Source organism: Manis javanica, chromosome 2, assembly GCF_040802235.1.
Source record: "Manis javanica isolate MJ-LG chromosome 2, MJ_LKY, whole genome shotgun sequence".
Classification (NCBI taxonomy): Eukaryota; Metazoa; Chordata; class Mammalia; order Pholidota; family Manidae; genus Manis; species Manis javanica.
This window is the reverse complement of record NC_133157.1, coordinates 69245888-69273356: the sequence shown is the minus strand read 5'-3', so window position 1 is coordinate 69273356 and position 27469 is coordinate 69245888. Positions and strand designations below refer to the sequence as shown.

General features: G+C 38.2%; 2 protein-coding genes across 7 annotated transcripts in view; one reads left to right on the top strand and one right to left on the bottom strand.

Annotated features, from left to right (window-relative positions):
• The window catches only part of C2H9orf85 (chromosome 2 C9orf85 homolog), a 191046-nt gene extending 180742 nt beyond the window's left edge, over positions 1–10304 (bottom strand). For all 5 annotated transcript variants that reach the window (XR_012127754.1, XR_012127755.1, XM_036991214.2 and 2 more), the window contains exon 1: positions 10050–10304. Coding sequence is in view for 3 of the 5 variants with exons in the window: in XM_036991214.2 (XP_036847109.1) it covers positions 10050–10151 (102 nt within the window). In the remaining 2 variants the exon portion in view is untranslated. The remainder of the gene's footprint in view (positions 1–10049) is intronic.
• A 340-nt stretch (positions 10305–10644) lies between these two features.
• Positions 10645–27469, top strand: part of ABHD17B (abhydrolase domain containing 17B, depalmitoylase) — a 42542-nt gene continuing 25717 nt past the window's right edge. Inside the window, exon 1 of one of the 2 annotated variants that reach the window (XM_036991211.2) lies at positions 10645–11216. The gene's annotated coding sequence lies outside the window, so the exon portion shown is untranslated. The remainder of the gene's footprint in view (positions 11217–27469) is intronic. The other variant, XM_036991212.2, reaches the window with a different exon arrangement.

Genomic DNA, 27469 nt, shown 5'->3' with positions numbered 1-27469 from the left:
AGAAAATGTGTCCAACATAGTGGATCTCCGGCATCTTGCTGCACTGATGGACAGTGACTGCATTGGGGTATGGGTGGGGACTTGATAATATGGGTAAATGTAGTAACCACATTGTTTTTTCATGTGAAACCTTCATAAGTATGTATATCAATCATACCTTAATAAAATATTTTTTTTAAAAAAGAAAATGTGTCCAAGATTACACAGCCAGTAAATAGCAGAGAGTCTGACTTCAATCTTTTTTGACTCCAAGATCACTGTCCTTCTACCATACCATGTTGCCACTGTCTTGAATATCCATGGCCAAAAATCCAAAAGCTCACATCTGAAATCGACAAAACCTGACAAGAAACTTTTTCCTAACCAATACACTTCAAGATATTTCTGCTCTTCAAAGGAACCTGCAAAAACAAAACAAAACAAACTACATCTACTTAAAAGAATGATGGCCTAAAACTGACAGAATTGGAATTTTAATTCACAGCTTGAGATCAATCCATTCAGCATCCTTTTTGGTAAAAAGGTCTTAGTCAACCACAGTCTTCTAATGGGAAAGACTATTATGTAAGAGAGGATTTCATTCTTGTGCTTTTGCCAACACACAATGTAATTATGCTCATTTTGGCAGTATGTATAAACACCTATTTGTAATCTTGTTTTGGAAAAAAACCTTCACAAACTCTTAGTCTCTTCCTATCCCTTCTTCATTTTAAGAGGACTTACTCACTCAAACATAACTGAGGAGCCTTCAATGTGTCAGGAACTCTTCCCTCAAAAATGAGTAAAAGAGATGCCTTGTTTTCAAAAGATTCCCCATGTAACAACAATTTTACCTGATCCTTTTCATTTCATTTTGTTTTTTAAACTCTTTCAACTTCCTGACCTACAAACCTATCAGCACCCATTGTCTCTCATTGAACTTCTCCTTGACCTTCATCCACAAGCTGTACTATCTCCTTGAGGATAATACTGTATCAGTTATTTCCTTTCTCTCCCTTTCTTTCTGAATTACTGGTACTCCCCCATACTATTCTTGTCAGAGCAGTTAACACACTGTTAAAATTATTTATTTACTTCAATCACCAACTACTTACTGAATACCTCTTATGTACCAACTCCTTGTCTAGGTATTGAGGATATAAAGAAAATCTATGCCTTCATGGAAATATTGTAAGGTGAGCTGTAAATAAGACAAACAAATAAACAAAACATGTCAGAAAGTAATGGAAAAGTTATGAAAATTAAAATAATATGACAGTGCAGTTTTGCTGAAATAAACTGAAACAAAGAATGTAAGTAAAAGGCAAGAGTCGAAGTTGATTCTTATACTTTGGTGATGTTGTTTATGGAGTTGAGGAACACTGGAGGAAGAAAAGGTTTGAGGGAGAAAAATTTGAAATCTTTCTTTGCCATGTTAATCTTGAAGTGCTTTTCAATAATAAAGAAGAGAGATCAAGTTAGTAGTTAAATATACAACTCTGTGGCTCAGGAAAGAGGTTGGCCTGGAGTTCCAGATCTGGAAGGTAATATAAAGATGGAATTGAAAGTCATGGACTGAGCTGAATGAAGAAAATTATTTCAGGAGGGTGTTTAAGAGGCAAATGCTGCTGAGTAATTGAGGAAGATGGGCACTGAACATTATTAACCAAGGATTTGGCAACACAGAGATCAGTGACCTTCACAAGAGTGGTTTTAGTGGAATGATGGGTCCAAAAACTATTTAGACAGGGATGGAAAGAATGAAATGTAAAGAAGTGGAGAACCAGGAGATTTTCTGTAAAGAGGAAGAAAGAAATAGGGTGGAATTAGAAAAGGAGTTCTAGCTAAGGAGGGTTTTTTTAAAAAAAACTGCAATAACCCATTATAGATGAAAAGATTGACTATGCAAGAGAACATGGACCACTGAGAAGCCTTAAGCCTTTGCATCCTTAGATAGGCAAAAGGGAATGAGCTCCAGGGTGCAAATGGAGGGACTAGTCTTATGGAGGGACAGGCATTTCATCCACTGTATAGAAGGCAGAGATTATGGGTTCACATTCAGGCAATTTGGTAGAAGTGCTGGTGAAATAATAGAAGCTGGAGCTAAGCAGGGATTCTGTCTGGCGAGTATCACAGAGGAAAGAAGGATGAGAGAGCTGAGGTATATGCAAAAGAGCAGTTACACTGATGGAACATGAACTCCAAACTAGATCAGGACAGAAAAGAGGACATGAATGATGTACAGTGAGAAATAGAAGGGTTAATCGACTGGAGAACCCAATGGAGTTTTTAAAAACATGCCTGACGAATAAGAAAACCAGTTAAGTAGATGATGGTCAGTTTTTCTAAAAAGTTTATAAGTGGAGCAGTTACCAGCAATGAGAAAGTTTAATTTAAGGTTTGACTATGGAAGATTTATGAGGTAGGGGATCTAAAAGCAGAGAGATCAAATGTTGGATTATCCATGTGGATGTAGCAATCACCAAGTACGATGACAGGAACTGAGGAAGGGCAGTGAGCCGGCTACTATGGGGAGGTATAACTAGAAAGTAAGGACAGATCTAGAGGGGGCGACAGTCTAAAGCTGTGTATCTAGAAGAGCTGGGGGTTTTGAGCAGAGAAATGGACTGAAGCAGCAAATGGGAGAAAGGGTCCTAAATGGAGAATTGAAGATGTAGGGTGACAGTACATCATTACTTAAGGACTACAGGGAAGCAGAGTTCCCACAAATAGTCAGGTAGGGCAAGAAAATGATTGAAAGTTTATGTTCAACACTATGTCTCTATTTGATGATAATAAACTTTCAATTCCAGGAAGCAAATTGGAAGGGTTAAAGGAGACAGCACTGAAAAGTTGGAAGACTGTATCAGGTTAGGATATGCAAAAAGCCAAACGAGGATAAAATTTCCCAGTAAAAATGGCTAACCTGGGAATCTTGGACACTAAAAAAACCAACCAAAATAAACACCGTAAGCTTCATGACAGCAGCTCAGTATCTTTCTAATAAATTTCCTTTCCACTTAGGTTAACAACTGAAGAATCCTCATAAGAATTACCTTCAAGTAGGGGGCCTTGCACACACCACACAAGTTCAGAAAAGGAATGTTTATTTAAATCATTCAATACACTTAAGTGCTCTTTGCCCTGGAGCGATTAGGAGAATCTCAGAAAGGAATGTGACGCATGTTAGCTATTCCTTTATCCTCTTTTCATTTCATTTCTTCCTTTCACAAAAGTCAGTGGGGAGAAGAGGAGCAAGCACAGCCGGGGATAAAGTGAGCTGCCAGCAGGGCTGTTCTGAGGACGCGAAGGAGTCTCCGTACGAGACCTCACAATAACAATCAGGCAGGTGTGGAAAGAGTCCTGCGGCTTAAAATAACAAGTGCCACAGCAGCCTGTAACTCTCAGCCCTGAGGTTCTTTGTTGGAGAGCTCCACTCCTACTATAAGGTTTCTCTAAAAGGAAAAACCCCCGTTTAGGAGAGGGTTAATGTAATTATGGCTTTCTTCAGGGTGAATTAATTTATGTGGATGAAAAATTCTGAGGACACTTTTTCTAACAGTATAGTACTTAACTTTACATAGAAATTATTTTTGCATGAGAGGGAGGAGAGAAAAGCAAAATAATAATAGAGAGTACAATACTTCAAAATATTGAAAATACCACAAAGAAAAATTAAAGAGCTTCACCAGCACTATGACTTTTACTAAAAATAACATTCTTAGGTATATCATAATAGCCAGTACACCACAGATTAAGTCACCTTGTCAATAGAAAAAGCAAGTTGGATTTAATAATCAATTGGAGAAAGATACATTCATTCCTTAGACAGTAGTGGTGAAGTCTATCAAGAAAAATTTCCCTATTCTGAAGAAAGATCAAAGGGAGTCTAAGAGGGTCTCTCCAGAGTACCAGAGATGGTTACCCAGAAACTACAGTAGACTCTATATCTATCTGCCCATCTGCACATTTGTTCAATGGCTACTCACTTGTTTAACACTTAATTGTTGACTCCCATCAATTGAGAAATAACACTTATTCCCATGACTGGCATGTCATCACTCATCCCAAAATTACACAACAGAGACTACCTGAACCAATCAGAGACTGTTGCCTAAAGTGCACTTTCTCTGGGCTGGGAGAGTTAAGACAAAGATCCATACCACTTAAATCCAAACTCTCTGGACAAACTGAACTTTACCAATAGCAGGACAACCTTTTCCATTGCAAGGTTTTATTCACTCACCTTACAGTGTAGGAATCCTGGCCAACTAAAGGATATGACTCTTATCCTGGAGGAAAACTAGGAAAAATCAGATCCTGAAGGGTCCCCACCAGTAAGATGGCAAACTTCCGGCTTCTCTTGGGGGGGGGGGGGTCCTCAGTTCCCGCCGGCGCCACCTGAAGCCCAATCACCTCTCGCCCCGCCTCCCAATCCCAGCACCTAGCCAACAGCCACCAGCCCCGTAGAAGTGACACCTCAATCAATTCATGCCCCTTCCTATATATCCCAGCACCTTTCCCAAATAAAGCGGAACTCTCCAGTGAATTGCTGCTATGTGTCGCTCCTTTCCTTTCAGATCCAAGCTCAGAAATCTTAGCACAAAACCCACTTTGTAAAAATCACCTGTACTCGTCCTACAGAGACAAATAAAAAATGTCATGACTGGAGTTTGTAGATAAAAGCTTACAAAAAGGGAAAATATTAAGACAATGATTTGAATTATTTTGACTTGTGGTTAGCTGAGACATTCAGTGTTAGAATGTCAGCTTTTTTGTTTTCTTCCTGGACAAGTTAGTAATAACATGGTTTTCTTTTTTTTAAAGGATTGATACAGGTAGTGTTTCTACAACTTTCTCAAACAAACAAACAAAAAGAAACAGAACATCATAAGCATCTGAGTGGTTAATCAGTCCTTTTGTTGTAATATCTATTTAATTGTAAAATTTACACTGATGTCATGCACAGATCCTAAATGCTCAATTCAATGGGTTTCAATAATTCACTCTCATGGCAGCAAGATTTCATGACCCCTTTCCAGTCAGTCCCCTCACCACCCAATGCAACCACTACTCTGATTTTTCTTTTCCTCCACACAGTGTTGCTGAGATTCATCCATGATGTATACAATACATGCAAGTAATGCATGTATCAGTAATTCATTTTTTTAAAAGAGCAGAGTAATATCCCATTGTATGATTGATACAATCTACTTATCTATTCTCCTGCTGACACAGACTTAAGGGTCTTTTTCCCATTTTTTTCTACTGTGAATAAAGGTGCTTGTAAACAGAATCCTGTTCTGCTGCTTAAATATATTCATACCACTTTAGAATTAAGAGAGCTTTCTGACTAACAAGAAACTGAGGGGCATGACTATATTAGCATCTGCTTTCACAGTAAGGGAGCCCCAATTCTGCTACAGAGCCCTGGTGATTAGATGGGACCCACTCCAACCAGCCCATATCTGTGATATGTGACACTCCCGTGGGCCACACCTTGTGAGGAAACTCTTTCCCTGGAACATTTCAAATAGGTAGTGTTTTGGGGCAGGGACAGTAAAGCTCATCTCTGTTCTGACCCTTACCTGGTGTCACACTGCTTCTATTACACATAGAAACACAGTATTGAAAACCACCACCACACATACACAGAAAAGGGTTTTTGATTTCCTTGTCCTTTGAGGTTTCCTAGCACAGATCTCACATAATCAATCGATAGTCACATGCCAGTTATTTAACTTTGGAATAATTAGAGCATCTAGTTTAGGATTATTTTGAAGATCGCATTAGATAATGTATATCAAGTATGCACAGTGCCTAACAAACATTCACAAGTATGAGCTATTATTAACAAAAACTATTTCCAAAACTCTTAGCATAACCACAGATTTTCCTTTTCCTTTTTCATTTCAAGGTAATTTCCCAAAATGAGTGTGTCCCCTCCAAAACTAGTTCAATAGGTATTATGGAAACCAAAGAATTCTATACACAAGCAAGTTTTTGTTAAATAACATTTTTTAAACTACAAAACATTTCAGTGCTTTATGCCAGTGGATGCTATGACCCCCTAAAAGTGAGATCTCGTATACTGTAAGTTCCAAAGTAATTTGATGATGAATTGACTCCCTGCTGAAATCATATGATCTTGGGGCTCTAACATTGAGAAATGCTAGTAAAACCAATGCTGACTACACATATAAAACCACCTCCTTAAGAAGATGATGCATGCTCCTCCCATTTCACTTAATTAAATGCTATCCACCCTTCAGATCTCAGAGAAGCCTTCTTTAACCTTCCAAATTAATCAAGACTTCTTGCTAGATACTCTCTGGCTTCCCTTAGACATTTCCTTCATAGCCATTTGTATTAACATACTTGAAAGATTATCTGATTAATGCCTATCACCTCACCCATCAACCTATAAACTTCAATCAAAGCCAAGGCCATATATTATGCTCAACCCTACACCCCTAGCATCTAGTACAATGTTTGACCATAAGAATTTCACTGCAGCTTTATTTGTCATAGTGAAAAACTGAAACAACTCAAATGTTTATCAATAGGTAAGTAATTAACTTAGTCCACATTTATATTATAGGATATTATTATGTAGCCAATAAAAAGAATGAACTTAATCTCTATGTTCTGACATACCCACTTTATTGAATAAGAAAAAATGTATTTTATTATGTATGTACTGTATTGCGTATAGATGTTTAAAAACACACTAGTTGTTAACAGTGACTACTCCTGAAAGAGGGAAAGGACTAAGAAAAGATATTTTCACTTTTATACTTCATGTATTTCTCTAGTTGTTTTGTTTCAGTATTCTTCAACAAGCATGCATTTCTTTTCTAGGCTTTGGACAACTGCAAGTCCACATAAATTTTCATATGCTTTACACTTAGTTCATTTGTATCACTATTTCTGAAAAATATTAATGTAGTAATCCCCATAGCAATCTTGAGAGGAAGTAAGACAAGAGATAGTATTAATCCCATATTGTAGATTAAAAGCTATTGACTCCCTATCGAAATCACAGTCAACTAAAAGGGAGTCGATTAAAAGTAGATCAACTGCCTAACATAACAAAACAAATTAAATACAACAGAACTGGAGCAAAAATGTGACTTTTTCTTACTCCAGTGTTCTTTCCATCACACATCACTGCTTTTCCACTAAGGGACACAAGGTAGTCTTGATACAACCAACATTTTAATACCAAATGACTGGAAGAGATTTAAACCTATTTTTCTTTCCATCGCATCTCTGCAAGTCCTGAACAGGGCTTACAGGTCAAGGGCCAGAGGGGTCTCTTTTAAATAACCTCAGTGAAGGGAAGGTTACAAACCCAGTGCAGGGACCTATTAGGCAATTCCCTTATTTTGGGCCAAAACCTTTCTCAGTTACTTTGACCCTTTGATCCAATTTTGGCCAGTTGGAATGCCACAGAACAAGCTTCTGTCCTCTTTCAGAATACATTCAGATACATGAAGACACCTATCACCTGTGTTCTTTTGGGACAGGTGCTTTTCCTAGAAAAACTTCCCAATAAAACACCTGTCATTACCCAACTTTTAATTTCAGTGAAATCCTAACAAACTGCTTAGCTGAGGAGGAAAAGGGGAACCATCATACAGGACTCCTACAAAATACCAAGGTACAAGTAGGCAATTGTCACTACATCTTTTCAGGAGAGTTACAGAGAACCATGCACTTCTTTACTCCTCCCTCTTTGTTAGATGTCACTGAACCAAAACAGCTTTCTGGTATGAAGCACAGGAATGAAGACAGGGTCGGACGGATGCTTCTGAAAATCTTGGCTTTAGATAGCTTTACATAGCTGGTTCAAGAATTTGCTGTGAACACAGTCAATTAGTCCTCAATTAGACAGATGAACAATCAACCTAATGATGTTTCCTCAGTAAATATGTCTTGCTGTTTTTGTAGACACTCCAAAAAAAAAAAACCTAGCGTTTCTACCAATGGACAACACCTGAGACTTCCTCACAATTTTGGAGGTAAAGGAATTAATAATAAAAGTGGTAAACAAAATGACACTTAGTGACTGAACTTGAACTCATGAAAAGATTTAAGATCATAATGACATACTTATTAGAAAAAACACCAAAAAAAATGGACAATGAAAAGTACAAATACAAGAAGTCTAGGAAGAAGTGATAGTACAAGTTCAGGAAGCACTTTTGAGTATAAGTACAGTAAGCTACATTACTTATTAAAACTGTTTCTTATCATCTGATGAAAAACAGAATTACGTGATTGTGCAAAAACTCTTAGTAAGAATACAGGATAAGGTAGACAAGTGCTTGGAATAGCTTGGGTTTTTATTCTGGTTTACCTATGGATAATCAGCACAAACTTGAGAAAGTCTTCCCAAATTTTGCTCCAGGTTTTCTTTCTGAATCTGAGCCTAAGTAAGGGAAAGGAGAGGTCTTCTGAGCCCCCAGTTTAAAATAACCCTCCCTTTTCTTTTTTACTAAATTATCTTTCCCTTTATCAGAATTAATCATTATTTGTAATTATACATCTTTGGGCTTGCTTATTGTCCAGTGACCCAGAAAATTTTAAGCCCCATTAAGGCAGAGTCAATTCTTTTTTACTCTCTATACACATAAGCACAGAACATTGCACACTGGAAGTTATTTATTAAATATTCATAGAGTTAGGGAAGACAGAAAGAGGAAAGGACAAGGAGACCACAGATTACCAAAAACTTTGCTTTATCAATTTTGAGAAATTAATCATTAGTTGAACAATTATGATGATCCAGACCACTTATATATGTCATGTGACCTCACAACAATCCTGGCAGATACCTCATTTGACACCAACCTAAGATCAAAGAAATTAAATCTTAAATAACTCCCTTTAGCCACACACCTAGTAAATTTGAACTTCAGTTCATGTGACTATCAGGTTTATCTTGGGGTAGTCCCCAAGATGATCGTTTTCAAGTGTTTCCTCTCCTTACAGCTGTGGGAGAAGGGGGAGACACCTGCAGCAAATTGGTAGTTGTATACAACCCAACACGTCTGGCTACCTAGGCAGTCTGAATTTTCTTCCAGTTTACATAAATGCTACTAAAGAAAATGACTTGTAAACAGCAAAACAAGCATTTTTACATTCATCAAATAATTTGGTTCTTAAAACAATCTTTCGAAAGGCAGATATTCCCATTTTGTTTATGAAGACACTGGAGCTAAGAGTGCTTAATGTAAGAATACAGTAATTTATTCTCCATTTGCCCCATGGTCCCAAGCACAGAAGCCGGTGAGAATTATGCCTGGGCTTACCCTGCCTTATCTCTAAACATCCCGACCCTCCCCCAAGGCAACAGGCCAAGCTGATCGGCCACAGTAAAAGGCACCACGCTGCTGCCCTCTCTCTCTGTCTGTCTCTCTGTCCCCCTGCTCTCCCTCTTATCTCTCTCACTCTCTCTGTCTCTTCACTCTGCTGCTCTCTCTTTCTTTGTCTCTGTCTTTCTGCTGTCTGTCCCACTGCTCCCTCGCTCTCAGACAGCCACTCTCTCTTTCAGATAATAAAGTCTCTTGTGTGGGCCCGTGTCTCCTGAGTCATTCTGGGTAAGGAGGGTCGCGGCGAGATACCCTTTCACTTAACCCTTCACATTCTTCCTACAAATCTATGGACTTAGGGTTTTCCAATAAGAAATAGTGACTGTATAAACTTGCAGCAAAATTTGAAAGAGACCCACGTGCCCTAATCCTCATTTTCCCACTGCAAAAGTGTGATCTAGATGGGAGCCTTCAATGCCTCAATTTCTCCATTAGTATTTTAGGTTTGATGAGAGTCACGTTCACTGTGCAATTACTCAAGTGTTGACCGCTAAATATATTTACGAGGAGACAGCAGATCTAAGTCAAAGAAAGGGCGTGGGAACATCATCTTAGAAAGGGTTGCATTACAACCAGAACTAACTCTGGGCTGCAGTCCACACTCGCCCGCGCCAACTTCTCTCACTTCCTCTTTCCCCTCTACTGAACCATTATTTTCTGGAGTCAGATTTAGTGAGACAAGCAGGCTCCTACCTTGGTCTGAACAGTCTTATCAAACTTGTCATTTTTGAAGCTAAACGTATTCTGGTGCCTCTGAGGCCTGGAACGAACCACGTTCCCCTTCTGAGAGCTCATCGCCGAAATCACAATCACCTCACTCTGGGAAAAACAGGCAGTGAAGATCAAGTTGCCAGGAACTACCCCACAGAGTTGACGCTTCTGTCACTGACCCGGAAGGAACTCATCCAGCCTTTCCGCCCCGCCCCTCAGCCCACGTGACTTCTAATGGCGGTCAAGGGACACCGTTCGGCCCCTCAGCTCCAACAAGGCTCTTCCAAGCTGCCCAGCCTCGACCCCTCCCCCTTGGCGCAGCCTTTCTCTCGAACCCGACGTAAAAAATCCCGCTTTCTTCGAAGCGAGAATTCCCCTATTGGTCCGAACGTGGCAGTCCATCAAGGCGGAGGGGCGGGAATCCTTTGTTTCTATTGGCTCTTCTTTTCCGCAATCCCCGCCTCCTGCCGACTCAGCTCAGCCTCTCCTGGCGCGGAACTCCGATGAGCGGCCTGTGATTGGTGGGAGTCGGGCTAAACTGGCTGCGTCCCTCCCCTGGCCCGCTGGCAGGCTGGAGTCCGGGTCAGCTTTGGCACCTTTTCCAGTCGGTGACCAACTCCTGGATTAGTGAGCGTTCGGCTCGCCCCCTCGGCTCCTTCCAGTCTTCCTCCTGCCATCGGAGCGAACCCGCGCTTGGCAGGCTGAGGCGGAGCGTAGAAAGGAAGGTTAGAAAGAAGAAAAACCTGGCTGTGTCTGGGTGGTGTCTGCAGTGCCAGAAAAGGAGGTGGCGGCGGCGGCGGCGGTGGTGGCTGCGACCACGGCCGCGCGGGACGTGAGGCCCGAGAGTACCAACGGCGGCGGTCGCCGCTCCAGCCCCTCGCGTCGGGGCCGTTAGTCAGCAGAACGCGAGCCCGTGTGCAGGACCAGGGCCGGCGCGAGGCGAGACCCAGGAGCGCGAGCAGGCGCCGCCGTCCTTGCTCGTCCCGGTGCCGGCGGCTGCAGCCCTCGTCCCCCTTCCTCGGCCGGGCCCGCCCGCAGCCCGGGAGAGTCCGGCGGCCGCGCGGATCGCACCTGGTCAAGGACAGCGCATCGGCGGAAGTTCTCCGGCCCTTTCTGTCCAACGCGTTGGCCGGGGCCCCTCAGGTGCAGGTGCGTCGGCTGCGGGGGCCGCGGCGCTGCGGCCGGGCTCGGGGAGGGGGCGCTAGGCCCGGAGCCGCAGCGCGGGAGGGGGAGGGGAGCGGGAGACGTCTTTGTTGTTGGCGACCGGGATCCCTCTCGGCGCCGGGGAAAGGCGGGGAATCCACTTCCAACCGGGGCAGTGCTTTTCAGAAGGGTTCTCCGGTGGTTCGTTGAAGGGGAGAGGTAGGGCAGTCCCTGCGGTTATAGAGGCTGCGGGAAGCGGGGGGCCGGAGGGGGACCCAAAAATGGAATAGGAAAGCTTTTCGGGTTCTCGTTGCAAAGGAGTCTTATCTCACATCTTTTTGCCTTTGTCCCTTTGGACGGAAGGATGGAGTCAGGTTCACCTTACCCCCCTCCCTGACTCATTGAGATTCGCGATGCCTGAAACCTTTCTCCAGAATGTCCTCATGTGTGCCCGCCTCTATTTTAGATCGAATCTGCCCGGTGCTTGGTGGTGATTGGGGCATTCCGATGGGGCCGTCGTAGGATTCTTTTTCTTTAAATTGTGTAACTTTAATCTTGACCTGTCTGGGGTAGACTCATCAGGAATAGTTTGTGAATTGGAAAATTAGAATTCTTGTTAGTTTTTTTTTTTAAACCCTGAAACCAAAGTTCTGTTGAATTCATTGTACTGTTGGTGGAGGGCTTTTGTAAAGAAAAGGGTATAACTCTTTAGTCTCTAAAAATTCAGAACTTTGATCCCTTTTGAGATCTCCCAATGCTAGAAAACAATTTTTTTCTAAACGATACTTTGATTTAGTCCGTGTGAGGTGGGTTTGGTAAGCAAAAGGATAACGAAATACACTTGAAACTTCAACTATTTAAGAAAAGGTATTCCTGTTTAATATTTTTATTATATATAATACTTGATCCATAAGGTGATTGATTGGGTTTTTTTTTTAAGGCTCCAATAAATAGAATTTTGGAGATGTGGCATTAGGAACTACCTAATGAAATCTGAGTAAGAAGTAACGTTTCATTCATTTGGCTACATCAACGGGATGATTTTCAATAAAGTGAACTTTTTTCCATAAAGTTTTTATCTAAATATGCTTATACCATAAACTTACTAGGTGACTTCGCTGATGTCTAATCGTAGCTAATATTTTGTAATTACTGTAATGGTCAGTTCTAATTTGGGACTGCCTAACTCTTCCGTTGTTGGTAAATTTTTATTTTGGGAGTAGGGGTGGTGGCTTACCTAAAGAACAGTGGACATAGTCATGTTTCAACTTAGGAGAGAAACAGAATCCCTGTTGTGCAATAATTGCTGTATTATTAGAGATCCAGGAGGAAATGAATAGCATCTCCATCACCCATATTTTGACCTCTCTTTTCTTCTACTGTAGCATTAGTAAGGTTAACTGGCAAGGATGGGATTAGACTTTTAGCAGGCTAGGCGGTTTTAATTTTGTCTCTTTGAGTGCAAGGACTGTAGTTGGTAAGTGGTTTGTTTTCCTTGAGTATCTTTGCCCATTTTGAAATGGTGTATGAAATGACATCTGACAGAATTCTGTTGCCTGTGACAAAACTATCACAAAGCATCATAGCAAAATAATGGGTTTGGTAGCTTAAAGAACACAAAAGAACTAGGAAATTAGTGTCTGCTCCACGTTCTGTCATGGAATTGGCTACAGTTACAGGCAAGCTATCCCGCTTGAGTCAAGTTCCTTCATATGGAATACAAGGCTAATAAAATGTGCCACTTGCTCACATTATAGAAAGGGCAGTGAAATAGGAGTTATGTGGCCGCTGATTGTTGACTAAACAAATACTCTTAATCCAGTTCTCTTGTTTTGGTATGATGAATTACAATTCGTTGGTGAATAGAGTGACAGATTGATTTGGTTGGTTTATTCACCGGTACATTTTATTTCTAATTAGTATAAAGGTTTTGCTCTTTAATTCTCAAAAATTACTCCTACCTTTTCTATCCTGTTAAAAGATTTCCCACATATATTGCCCTAGATATGCCTCTCAAACCCAACCTTGAGAGTTAAAAAAAGTGATGGTTTATGGCTTTTTTTTACAGATGAAAGTCCAGAGAAGTCAGTCAAATTGCCTAAAGCTACACAATTTGTAAGAAGCAGAACTGACACTTGAACCTGCGTTTTCTGACTTGTCGTCCTGAATTCTTTGTTTTAAAGTAGTATTTTCCAAACATCTGTCTAGGGCCCACCAGTTTTTGCCAATTCAGGTGAAATGAGTAATAAGACAGCAATATAAGTATGGGCAGCGTACAAAATAGTGAATATCCATGCACCCATAACCCACTGGAAGAAATAACACTACAAAACAAGTGAGGCTTCCTCAGTACTTTTTTCTCCTCTTAAATGCTACTCTTACCATTCCCAAACACTAACTTGAAATTGACATGCTTCTTTACTGTCTTTGTGTTTATACTTCACTAAATGTCTTTATAGCCATGAATGACAGTTTTCTTTTGATTGCCTTATTATTTAAATATGGTGTTTCTGTCTGTAGCTTGCTTTCTTAGTTGGCCCCAGGATTTATGTATGATTGTTCAGGTAGTTCTGGTTTATTTAATTTTTAGAATGGTTAATGTTCCATTGTGTGACAATACCAGTATTCTTTGGGTCATGCTAGTTGTTTTCCAGTTATCTTGTTAATAAACAATGCCGTAAGGAATATTCTTGTATTTGTTTACTTGTGTATTTGTGTAAGGCTTCCCTAGGGCAGGGGATCTCGACCTGTGTCCCAATTTTGAGAAATACTTACTACAATTTCCCAAAACTGTCCTAAAATGAAATTCATCATAGTAAAGTTAATGTTCATATTTTAAAGTAATGCCACTACTTGAAACATAAGAAGTAGTTTATATCAAAGTAGCATATTTCACTGTTTAAATGCTCGACTCAACCACACTCTTAATATTTTTACCAAGTGTGGTAGTATTAGTAGACATCAGAATTCTGCTTGTTAGAAATCAGAACCTTAGGCCTTACTCTGCTGACTCAGATGCAGAAGTGTAAGAAGATTCCCAGGTGTTTTGTGTGCTCATTAAAGTCTAAGAAGCACTGCTAAAAGAAATAGTGATCAGTAGTCAGAGAACTTTTCACCAATGGTAGTGTCACTGTGACTGGGACAGCTACTAACGGATTAAAACAGGTGTGTCATACTGGCCATTCAAACACCAATGCTGGCACTGGTGTTATAAATGAGTTTCTGAAATTATTTTCAGTCCAGTATGAAAAGTGCAGTCTTCTCTACAGTGGTTGCATTCTTAAAAATCTTCATCTCTGTTAAAACAATTCAGATATACTTTTTCTTAAGTCCTGTTTCTAAATATTCTGACCTTATTTTTTCCCCTTGTTCCCTTAAGAGTAACCAGCAGAATATCCAAAAGTCATGGGACATGGGGCAGCATTGTGTCTACACACCAAGAGTCTCATCTGTTCAGCAGTGTCCCCCATTCAGTATAACAAGTAAAAAGCCATCATATTGAGAAAGGTTGCCCTGTGATATAAAATCTAGTAGTAGATTGCTAGAACACAGATTGTGAGATGCTGCTTCAACTTTCATGAAATAGCTACCAGTTTTCTCTCCAATGATGTGTATATTAGTAATGGATATGAATGGAGAGTCATTTTTTCCTACCATCCAAGTCCCTTATTGCTTAGGTTTTACCATTCTGTGGAGTATGAAATATTACCTCATTGTAGTTTTAATTTGCATCTCCCCAATTAGTCCTGTAGTTTGGAATGAATGCTTTGATTTAATTTGGCCATTCATACACTTTTCTGTGAAGTGCATGTTTGGTTTTTCTCTGGAATTGTTTATCTTGTTGGTTTTACATACCTTCTAGTCTTTACCATGTCTTTTCACTTGAAATAAGGTTTCTTTTTATGACTAGACATTCATAATTTTAATGGGTCAAGTTTTTATGACTTCCTTTTCACTTTAAAGTGAGCCTTCTTTCCAAAGTTTTAGAGTACTTTAATTCCTGTGATTCATGTGTGCTTTCCATTGGGTCTCTAAAGCATCATAGAAAATGAGCAGACACTCTTTAAGTACAGCTCTTTCATCATTTGCATCCTCCCCATTTCACGGTCATTTTACATGTCTTTCCATCTCTTTATTCTAGCTAGAATTTTTTAAATCATATTTATTACTCTTAATTTTTAAACAGAATTTCAGACTAAATTTAAATATTTTTTAATGTTAATTTGTCTCGGTATAGGTTATATTTTGTCTTCCAGTAATATATATAGCGAGAATATTAAGATAAGTCTGTGCTTGCATTTAAAGATCAAAGTGGGAAATGAAAAATGAGCCAGTGTCTACTATGTATAAGTCACTATTCTAGGTTTTGGGAGGACATCTGAAAACAAAACAAATAGGGATCTCTTAAATTCCTAGAGCTTAACCACCTAGCAGACAACCGTAGGCAATATACACAGTAAAGAAAATATCTACTGTTAGGAAGTGATAAATACTTCTAAAGAAAAGGTAGTGAAAGATAAGGAGGAATCAAAAGCAGGCCAGTTGATATAGTGATATTAAATAGGCTGGGTAGAATAGGACTCACTGAGTAGGGGAGAATGAGCAAAGATGTGCAATGAAGGCATTATCCATGCAGGGATTAGCAAAATTTGGAAGAGTGGACTGAAGATGCAGCCTTTGAATTAAACCTGTGTCCATGGTTTTCCTATTTAACAGATCATAGGAACTTGGACAAGTTAATCAACTTAAGAAGCTGAAGCCTTGGTTTCCTCATGTAAAAGGATGGTAACTTGCAAAAAGTATTAGGATTAAAGGATCTAACAAGTGAAAACAACTAACCTCCTGCCCTCTACCTAGTTCTCAAGTAGCACTCTGTACTTTATTTCCTAGCGTTTAGCGTATAACATTGTGGGGGGGTCATTAGTCAATAAATTTTATCCCCCCCAACTCTAAAATATTAATGGGAAGAACCAGTCAATTGTAGTAATGTATATTTCATTAACATATACTCTCATTTGTAAACTACCTTTAAAACTTTGTAAATTTGAAAATCATCTCATGCAGATTTATTAAATGTTTTGTATTTATAGAGTGTCTTTATACTGGAGCTTTAAATTGTTTTATAGATATTATTAATCACTACACATCATCTATGTGGTGGAAAACAGTGGATGTGTATCATCTTGCAGTTGAAAGAATTTAAGATGCCAAATGGCATAAAGTGACACAGTCAAGGAGAATTTGGACAAATCTGATTATATTTGGTTGTATTTCCCCTATGTTCCATTCTAAAATGTATGCATATTGTTAAAATTGTTTTTAAAGTATAAAAGCAGAAATTTGTAACTTATATTGTTAGACCATGACCTTTAGAAAACCATTAGGACATAAACAATATTTAGCTATGACTTTAATTTCAGATTTCCCCCATGAAGCTTCTCACAGTATCTAAGGAGGTGGTATTATAATTGTCAATAGTGATAGAAGTCTTTATCCTTAAAAATATATAAGCTTCTGAAATTATTCTCATTGTGGCTATCTTGGAGTGCTTAACTTAAGGTTAATTTAGGGAGTAGTCACATTAAAAGAATAGGATTAAAAAATTAAGTATATGTTCAATATAGGTCAGAGTGAAGAAGAGAGAAGATTGAAATTAGAACCTCATTAACTTGGTGTAGGCAAGTCTCCGTTCCAGTACCAACAACTTTGAAGTATCAAGTAATTGCCTCCAGAAAAAAAAAAGACATCATTTTTCAATTGCAATAAACTTGTTTGGCTTCTGAGTTTAGATTGTTCTTAAGTGTGTTTTGAAAATTAAAATCGGTTTAAATAATTCCTGTAATAAAATTCTTTCAAAAATGCCATCCTCAGACTGTGACCTAGGTATTTTGTTCCTAGTTAGTATCCTGCTTGGTGTACTGATAATTTCTCACTCTAACTTTGCCATCCCCATCCCCAAAAGTAAAGATTGTTCTTTGCACATCAGTTATTAGCAAGAAAATACCATTCAGTAAGTAGGTGTGGTAGGCTTACATCATCTGAAACACTGCAGGTTATGTATTGTCCAGAGCTTTTTAATAGACCACAGTTGCTTTTGATAAAGATTTGAGACAGTGAAGTTAATAAAAGGGAGAAAGACCTAAAAATTAAGCCTTAAGGGCATTGTGATACAGTCCCCTAGGGTAATGGTTTTTTCACTTTTTAATTGTTAGAATCCATAAAGACATTTTGTTTTATGACCTAATATGCATAGGCAAACAACACAAGTTTGACTAAAGAGATTATCTAAGTCAGTCAAATGGAACTCACGTGGTTCAGGAGACATTTTCATTTCCCCCTGGAGAAAGAAGTAAAACTTATCCCAAGGCTTTATTTTTTTTTTAAGTGAAAGTTGTTTTTATTTATTTGTAGGGTAAGTGGAGGATTTTACCAGCAGATAAGGAACAGTATATGCAAAGGCATAGAAGCAAGAAAGAACATGCCTCTTATGGTGGAAGAGTAAAGTTAGTAGAACAAATGAATAGGGAGAGACTCAGAAATAAGGCTAGAAACCAGGAAGCAGAGAATGTGGTGGAATCGTGTATAACATGCTACAGAATTAAATTTATTCGAGAGAGCTTGTAAGGCCCATTAAATATTTTTAACAGGAAAGTGACATCACCTGGCACAGTTCACAGTATGGACTAAAGAGGTGAAAGATAAATATTAGCGTATGCTGTTAATAACAATAAATGAAAGTGGGTGAGCTAAGATGTGGCTGAGGGGGTGGAGAGAGATAAAACAGGACATAGACCTTGACTGAATAAGAGGAATGAGGAGGAGGAGGGAGGGAAATATAGATGGAGATACTCGGGGTGCATAGCTTAAGGGAAGGTCTGTGCTAGAGATTAAGTTTCTAGATCACAGCATCATTAGTGCATAAGTGTAGCTAAAGCCGTTAAGTGTTTCCATAAGAAAGCAGAAAACAAAAGAAGATGAAAGGGATAGCTAAAGCCACCACGGATTTAGGTAAATTAAAAGAGGAAGACAGAAAGATAGCCAATCTGCAGAAAATGCACAATAATAAAATCTTTGAGAGATCACCAGAAAAGCCAAGATTGGAACTTAGTTTAAAAAATGAGAGAAAAGAAAATGGTGTTTAATGGCACAAAGTGATTGTGTAAATTGACAACTGAGAAATATCCAATGCACTCTGAAATTATAAGTAGTTACCAGTGATCCTAAATGGATTAGCAACTTGCTGACAACGATGTTGATATCACAGTTCATTTTGGCCGTGGTGGGAAGTGATAAGAAGTTTGATTCTGAAGAACATTTTGAGATGGTAGTTAGAATCCAGATATAGATACTTTTTAAAATTTTTCGTGAACGGAAGAGATGAACCAGTTGAGCAGGCGAGGCTGAAGATGAGGACAGGGGAGGCAGAGACTTCTCAGGAGTGAAAAGACAATCGGGATTTGATTGATTTCTGGGGTCCAGAAAGAAATTATCAAATACATGCCTGCCTGTTCCAAGTAAAAGATACATTTTCATCATGGAATATGCCAGGAATTTACAGGTGGTCTCACTTAATGTTCTCAGCAACCCTGCAAAGTTTACACATAGGAAAATTGAGGCTCAGACAAGTAATTTGTCTAAAGCCATACAACTGGAAGATAACTAAGCTGTGTTTGGTTATTGCATTTATCTAGTGCCAAAGCCTAGTAAGTTCTAAAACTTTATTTTGAGGGGGACCAGTCAAATTTTCCCCAAAAAAGGGAAGAAGTAAAATCACTTCATAAAATAAAAACTTAGTATCTATTACCATTTTAAAAATTTTTTACAAAAGCTTCCTCTTTCACAAAAAGATACAGTGTAATGTTAGAAAAAGTAGAAAGGACATATTAGCACAGATTTCATCCCAAAAGAAACTAAGTCATACAGAAGAGAAAGTTTACTTTTTGTCAATAAAAAACTTACCTCTTCAAAGTAATTCATGACTGTTAGGCCCTGTAAAACTGCCTCTCAAGTTAATCATTTGGGAAACATTTCTCCTTTTTTTTTCTTTTTGGCATCATGCAAATAACCCTTCAAAAAAAGAGGTTTTTCCAGCCTCGTCAAAGGATATTCATAATTTACTTAGTATATAAAAATATAGTATTATAGCTTTATAATTAGGAAAATGATTTCCTGTGTTGCAGCTAATATGCATTCACTGGATAAAGCATATCTCCACTTAGCAAATTGTGCTTGTGGTAATTATTCTCAACTTAATGGTTCATTTAACTCAACTGTCTTACAGAATTTAAGTATATCAAAGGTGTTTTTTAAAATGCATAGAGTGCAATGTGAATAGAAAAACATTTGTTAATTATCATGATTTCCAGAAAGAGTTCAGCCATAAATTAGATACATTAGTGTTGTGAATTCTGGTTCAAAACTCAAAGGACAATGTTTCAGTCATTCATCATTCTCAGTTTGTATTCTGCTAGATCTCTGGGTGTGCTGCCATCTATGTTTTCTTTACTCTTAGCAGAGGATTGTTGATCAAATGCTGCCAGTATACTGCTGAAAAAAACATGGTCAGTAACCTCAAAGTAAAGACAATGCATTAATCAAATAATTCTACAGGGGAATACATGTCAGGGATCAGAATTTTGAACTTTAAAGGAAAAGAACTCGGGGAGCTATGAGAAAGAATAGCCTCATCTAGACATGGGATTCACAAGATCTGAAAAAGTGGCATTTAAGACTGGGAATAGTGAGAAATAGGAAGAGAGGGAACAAATCTTGTATGCAAACCCTGATGTGGAAACAGCTTTCAGTGCTTTCAAGGAACTGAAATATGGTGAAGGAGACTGCAAACCATACTGGTGAAAGGGGAGAATGTCAAGATAAGTCTGGGAGGGGAAAGCAAAGGCAAGATCATGCAAGGCCTTTAAGGACCCCTGGAGATGTTAGGTTTTATTACAAGTACAGAGGGAAGCCACAGTTCTTAAGTAGGACATCACCCTTCTAGGCTACATAGAAAAGAAATTGTAGATGAGAACATAGGAATGAGGGAAATCACACTTATTCTCAAATGGTTTTCCATTTGTTTACTCACATTGATTTGTCCTTCCTGTTGTCTTAATTATTCTATACAACCCTTGTCAGTCTTTTCATTTGTGGAAGCTGGAAACTACTATAAAAGGGTAGAGAAAGTAACTCCATAAATCAAGAGAATTGCATGTGTCCTTTTCTATAGTTAAGGACAAATTGAGTGACTTCCCAGTGAAATCTTTTTTCTATACAGACTTTAAGATATTGAGGCTAATGGTAAATACCTGCTATTTGAGACTGTTCTGACTTTTTAATACTCCCACAGGTTGTACTTTATTTTTACTTTAGGTATGTCACAGACTGTCCAATCAGATTATTCTTTCTGTAAGGCAAGAAGAGGGAGAAAACTGGAAGCTGAATAAAGGAAGATTGTATGGTGAACACAGAATATGATGCCCAAAAAATCCAGGTAGTTTATAGAAAGGCAGGATTCAGTATAAAAGAGCCTTGCTTGAAAAGTTCTAGACCTAGGGTCCAGCCCCCTCACATTAAAACTGAGGTAGGTAGGAGCATAAAAAACACTTCTTCAAAGGTAAAAATTCTATGCAATGCCCCAAGTAACTAGATGATGTATTTCATGCCTAAGTACCCAAAATGATACTTAGCAACCCAGTTGATGACATTTGGAAGGACGAACCCCACATTGTTAATGTTTGCTTTCTTCCTTATCCTAAACAATTTTTTACCCTAGAGATACACTAGACATGTAGACTCGCCAAAACAATGACATTCTTCTCAAATCAGGTATCATGGATTTCCATCAACTGTTTTGTACAAGCCTCTGTTCCCCTTTCCTCTAATTGGATTACTTGGTAAAGAGTATTAGGAAGGTTGTAAGCTTTGACTAAAATACTTTTTAGACCTACTCTAGAAAATGTCTCTTAAAGAAAATAAAAGTCCAGCATTCATTTATTTGCTACTTGCCCTTTAAAAATGGAGAAAAATGTAAGACAGAATTTTTTCAGTTTTTATTACCTGAAGTATCCAATAAATCAAATTTATCATTAATTCATTTGCATTTTTAAAAGTTTCTTAGGTTGCTAATTTGAAGAAACAATTACTTTTGTCAAGTACTGACATTTAACTGAAGGATGTGGTTTCCACATTTTGCAATTTAAGTGATGGCCATTTGTCAATTTTCTTTCCTAATAACTGATATACCTCCATGTAGCAGACTGAAATGTGTGCCTGTTTGAAGTTTGTTTTTTAAAACCTTCAATTTGGAACCTTAAAATTTGAATCAGTGAAATTCTTCAGCAGTACATGAGTTACCAAGTTAGTGCTCTCTACTTAAGTCGGTGTAGGCTTATATATGTCTTTGTGCATAGTCTATAAGGTGATGTCCTACTTAAGAATTCATGGCTTCAGGGGTACAGGGGGTCCTTGAAGGCTTTGATCTGGCCTTTGCTTCCTCCCTCCAGACTTATCTTGACACTCTCCCCTTTCACCAGTATGGTTTGCAGTCTCCTTCACCATATTTCAGTTCCTTGAAAGCATTGAAAGCTGTTTCCACATCAGGGTTTGCACACAAGCTTTGTTCCCTCTCTACCTACTTCTCATTATTCCCAGTCTTAAATGCCGCTTTTTCAGTTCTTTCTCACTATCATGCTTTACACATGCAATTCTTCCACCTTGGAGGGTTTTCCTTCTGATCTTGGAAATCATATCTAACGCTTAAGTTCTAACTCCTTCACAAAGTGTTTCCTAATTATTGATACTTACTTTCATCTAATTTCTAAAACTTAAAATTTGTCCCACATCACATAGCACTTAATTTTTCTTTATTAATAATAAATTACATATTAATTTCTTCATTATAATATATTTGATATACCACCAATTCATAAAAGAGTACATAAATTTAAATTTTAAGAGAGACTTGAATGAACAGTAGGCATTAGGTTGGTTACCTTGTTTCCAAATGAAGAAACATATTCAGGGATTAAAAGATTAGCTCAAGGTCTTGAATTAAATTTTCTCCCAATCTGTTAAATATTTTGTTCTTATTTTCTTTAATTAGGCATTTAAACCTGTATTCTTTGAAATAATTATTCTAGTTGATGTTAATGCACCATGGAAGAAAAAGTATGCAAAAGGTAAAACTTCCGTATTTGAAGAAACATTAGCAAAATACTGGTTTGTTGAGACCAGGAAAGTTTATTAAGCACAAGTGACAGGAGTGTTTATTACACATGTTCCAGGAGGAGTATTTCTTCAAACTTACACTTAGAGATGGTATAGCTAAGGGAAAGCTCAAGGCAATTAGAGGAAAAGTTACTGGTGGGGGTTCTGTAGATGACCACAACTGTTGGTTGACAGAGACCATATTAGTAAGGAGTGACTGGCTTGTTAAGCATTCTGTGCACAGGGGTAGCGATTCTTGTTAGGGAATATTATACTTAAAATTAAGTAGGACATCACCTTATAGACTATGCACAAAGATATGTATAAGCCTACACCGACTTAAATAGAGTGCACTAACCTGTATCCTTACTAAAAAAGTTATTATATGGAGAAGGGATTGGTGAGAGGAATATGCTGGTATGCTGCTTGTCATGCAGCGCTGTTTCTGTTCCAATGATTGATAAAAATACCTCTTTCAAAATACCTATAGGAGCAATTGAAATAGTACTGGTCCCCTCTGAAGCTATGTATATATATATGTTTGTTTGTTTTTCTTGTATGCTTAAACAGATTCATATCTGTACCATTTCTCTGAATTGCTTTTTAATGTAAGTGGTAGGGTAAAACTGAGTTAATTTAGAAAACCTAAATTTCACTCCTTCATTAAATAAACATTTTTTTCTTTTTTTTTTTTTTTTACAAAATAAAGCCAATATTTATTTTACATACACACACACTTGAGTAAGCAAGTAAGTATAAAAGAAAGAAGGCTACTGCTCACATAAAACACTATAACCATGTATTTAAATATACATAAATGTAAATATTTGATTTTTTTCCTTTCATACATTCAGAAAACATTTCTGCAGTCTTGGCTTTCTTGGCCCTGTTATCCTCTCCCATTTCTCTGCCCATTGCCCTGTGTGCCTTGACTCTGGCTCCATCCAAGTTGTGTCAGTTAATTCTTTTTTTTTTTTTTTTTTTTTTGAGAGGGCATCTCTCATATTTATTGATCAAATGGTTGTTAACAACAATAAAATTCAGTATAGGGGGGTCAATGCTCAATGTACAATCATTAATCCATCTCAAGCCTAATTCTCGTCAGTCTCCAATCTTCTGAAGCATAACGAACAAGTTCTTACATGGTGAACGAATTCTTACAGAGTGAATAAATTCTTACATGGTGAACAGTACAAGGGCATTCATCACAGAAACTTTCGGTTTTGATCATGCAATATGACCTATAAACCATCAGGTCAAATATGAATATTCATTTGATTTTTGTACTTGATTTATATGTTGATCCCACATTTCTCCTATTATTATTATTATTTTTATTTTTAATAAAATGCTGAAGTGGTAGGTAGATGCAAGATAAAGGTAGAAAACATAGTTTAGTGCTGTAAGAAGGCAAATGTAGATGATCAGATGATCAGGTGTGTGCCTATGGACTAAGTATTAATCCAGGCTAGACAAGGGCAGCAAGACATCCACGGATGCAGAAGATTTCTCTCAAAGCAGGGGGGGGTGAGGTTCTGAGCCTCACCTCTGTTGATCCCCAAATTCTCACCTGATGGCCCCCCTGCGACTGTGCCTGTCTTAGGTTGTTCCTCCCTTGAGGAATCTTACCCGTCTCTGGCTAACCAGTCATCTTCCGGGGCCATACAGGGAATAAATAAACATTTTTAAAGAGTTAGAATCTTAGAACTGATCTAGTGGAAGAGCCTATTATTTTGAGAATTAATGTTTAGTACTTATATACACAAATCTGGACCACTTGATTTTTCAGTCTTCTTGTCATAACAAGGGAGGCAACTGAAATTTTGTTTCAAAAAGGAGTCTGAACAAAAGGCTGAAGTAGAAGGTAAAATCCAAAGGAACCAAAGAAAGAAGTAACTGCCAGAGAAAAGTTGGAGTCTGGGTACATTTAATGAGAAGAAAGCCCAAGAATACAAAGAACATTGTAGAAAGATTAAATTATTAGTTTCCATTCTGTTTTAGGTACTTAGTTCTCCTTAGGTATTATACACTTAATATTCAAAATTGAGAAGCCTATATGCTAGCATTCAAGTGCCATTGAACTTAAACCTTCATTGTTAGAGGTAAGAAGGAAACATATTCAGGAAGGAAAAATGACTTCTCTAATGTCTCAGAGGTAGTTGCTGTGATAGTGGGGACTAGAACCCAGCCTTCCTGACTGATGGACCAGAGTTCTTTATACTGTGTACCACAACCAGTTACTGTTATTCAAAGTAAATGTGGGGAGGATGAAACCTGATACATTGTTAGATAGTAATCACAGTTTTTATGTTACGATTTTTCAAATTAATGATAGTTAATATTTCTTCCTGTGACAAGGGTCACGTGATTTTTTCCAGCCTTTGATAATTGTCACCACCTTAGGTTTATAATTCAGGTGACAGCTTCTTTGATGAAGTCACATCTCATGTGGAACAAGGTTATAAGAAGTTAATATGGAGTGGTTGAAGCCCTCTAAACCAACTGCTACTATTTTATAGCTTATTCTTGGAGCAGCTGCTTATAGGGAGGGAGAGAGAGAGAAAGCTTTTCTTGGATTAGTTAATCCTCAGGTAAGAAAGGCAGATCAATCTACTGGCACTAACTAGCACTTAACAGTTCTTTCTAATTATAAATTCATGTGTCTCCTGTGAAAGACCTAAGATTTTCTTACTGTGCCCTGCTTCCTCCTGGAAGCCTAAAAGTGAACACCCTAGACCTTATTGTAAAAAGTTTGCCATATAATCAGTCCCGAGGCTGCTGAAAGACATCTCACTTAGCATCTTGGAGTTGAGAAAGGACTGTCCGGTACACCAACATGAAAATGCATGTATGATCTTGATTAGTTTTCTCATATTCATTTATTCTATTTTTCTTTTTTAATATTGATATTTGCCCTTCAAAGGGTAGGGAAAGGGGATACTCCCATGTTCTGAGGAAAGTGTATGTATATGTCTTAGAAGACAAGAACTGTTTATATCCCGTTTCTTCAATTGTGACATGATTATGATAGCCTTAGTACCTTTTCACAGATCTTCTAGGAAAAGCTACCAGCCTGACTCTAAAAAATCTGGCACTTCTTTATATTCACAGATGGAAATTCTAACTTTCTCCCCTCCCCAGTATCTATAGTTCTACCTTCAATATGAACTCAAGGTATTTTTTTTTAGAAGTATAATGTCTTTATCAAGTTCTGATGGGTGACAAGAGTTTGGGATATTTGTTAATGCCTAGTAAAGACATAATCCCAGGCCAGCAACCAGAAGTTGTAATCTGATTGTGGGGGGGAAATAGGAATTGAAGTCAGGAGTACAAAGTAGACCTTCCTGTCTAGACCTGAGAATATTAATCATTCAGAAGTGGTGTGAGACAGAATGAATATGTAAAGATCTAGGTTGATTTATCTTGGGACATAAATGCCCAGGTGCAGCATGGGAGATAACCATTACCCACAAATGAGAGAGGTGCAAAAGGGAAGTTCTTGCAGCTTTCCAAATACCTCTGTAGAAAGTAAGTGCTGCAGCTGTTTTAGATTGGGTGCAAGCATAAACTGAATATGGAACAAATCTGAACTCAAGAACCTCCAGATTTTTGAGAAGAGTGTTTTTTGGTCACTTCTGCTATTAAATGTTTTGGATCCTTTTTCTTAAAATTTTGCATAAGCTTCAGGGATTGTAGAACCACAGATACCTTCCTTACTAGTGGTGGTGCTGTCTCTGGTAATTCTCAGATTTGACTGGCACATGAACTGATTTGTTTTTGTATCATTAATATACAATTACATGAGCAACATTGTGGTTACCAGATTCTCCCCATTACCAAGTCCCAACCACAAACCCCATTACAGTCACTGTCCGTCAGCATAGTAAGATGTTATAAAGTCACTTCTTCTCTTTGCTATACTGCCTTCCCCATGCCCCCCTAACCCCACATTATGTGTGCTAATTGTAATGTCCCTTTTTCCCCCTTATCCCTCCCTTCCCACCCATCCTCCCCAGTCCTTTTCCCTTTGGTAACTGTTAGTCCATTCTTGAGTTCTGTGAGTCTGCTGCTGTTTTGTTCCTTCAGTTTTTTCTTTGTTCTTATACTCCGCAGATGAGTGAAATCATTTGATACTTGTCTTTCTCTGCCTGGATTATGTCACTAAGCATAATATCCTCTAGCTCCATCCATGTTGTTGCAAATGGTAGGATTTGTTTTCTTATGGCTGAATAATACTCCATTCTGTATATGTACCACATCTTCTTTATCCATTCATCTACTGAATGACACTTAGGTTGCTTCAATTTCTTGGCTATTGTAAATAGTGCTGCAATAAACATAGGGGTCCATATGTCTTTTTGAGACTGGGAAACTACATTCTTAGGGTAAATTCCTAGGAGTGAAATTCCTGGGTCAAATGGTATTTCTATTTTGAGTTTTTTGAGGAACCTCCATACTGCTTTCCATAGCGGTTGAACTAGATTTCATTCCTACCAGCAGCGTAGGAGGGTTCCCCTTTCTCTGCATCCTTGCCAGCATTTGTTGTTCCTGTTCTTTTCTATATTGGCCATCCTAACTGGCGTGAGGTAATACCTCATTGTGTTTTTAATTTGGATTTCCCTGATAATTAGTGATGTGGAACATCTTTTCATGTGCCTGTTGGGTATCTGAATTTCTTCATTGGAGAATTGTCTGTTCATATCCTCCACCCATTTTTTAATCAGGTTATTTGCTTTTTGGGTGTTGAGGCATGTGAGTTCTTTATATATTTTGGATATTAACCCCTTGTCAGATATGTCATTTACAAATACATTCTCCCATACTGTAGGATGCCTTTTTGTTCTGCTGATAGTGTCCTTCGCTGTACAGAACTTTTTAGCATATTTAGTTCCATTTGTTCATTTTTTATTTTATTTCCCTTGCCCAAGGAGATGTGTTTAGGAAAAAGTTTGCTCATGTTTATATTCAAGAGATTTTTGCCTATGTTTTCTTCCAAGAGTTTTATGGACATTAACTGATTTTTTTTAATAGAGTTGATTAAGTATTACCTAGCT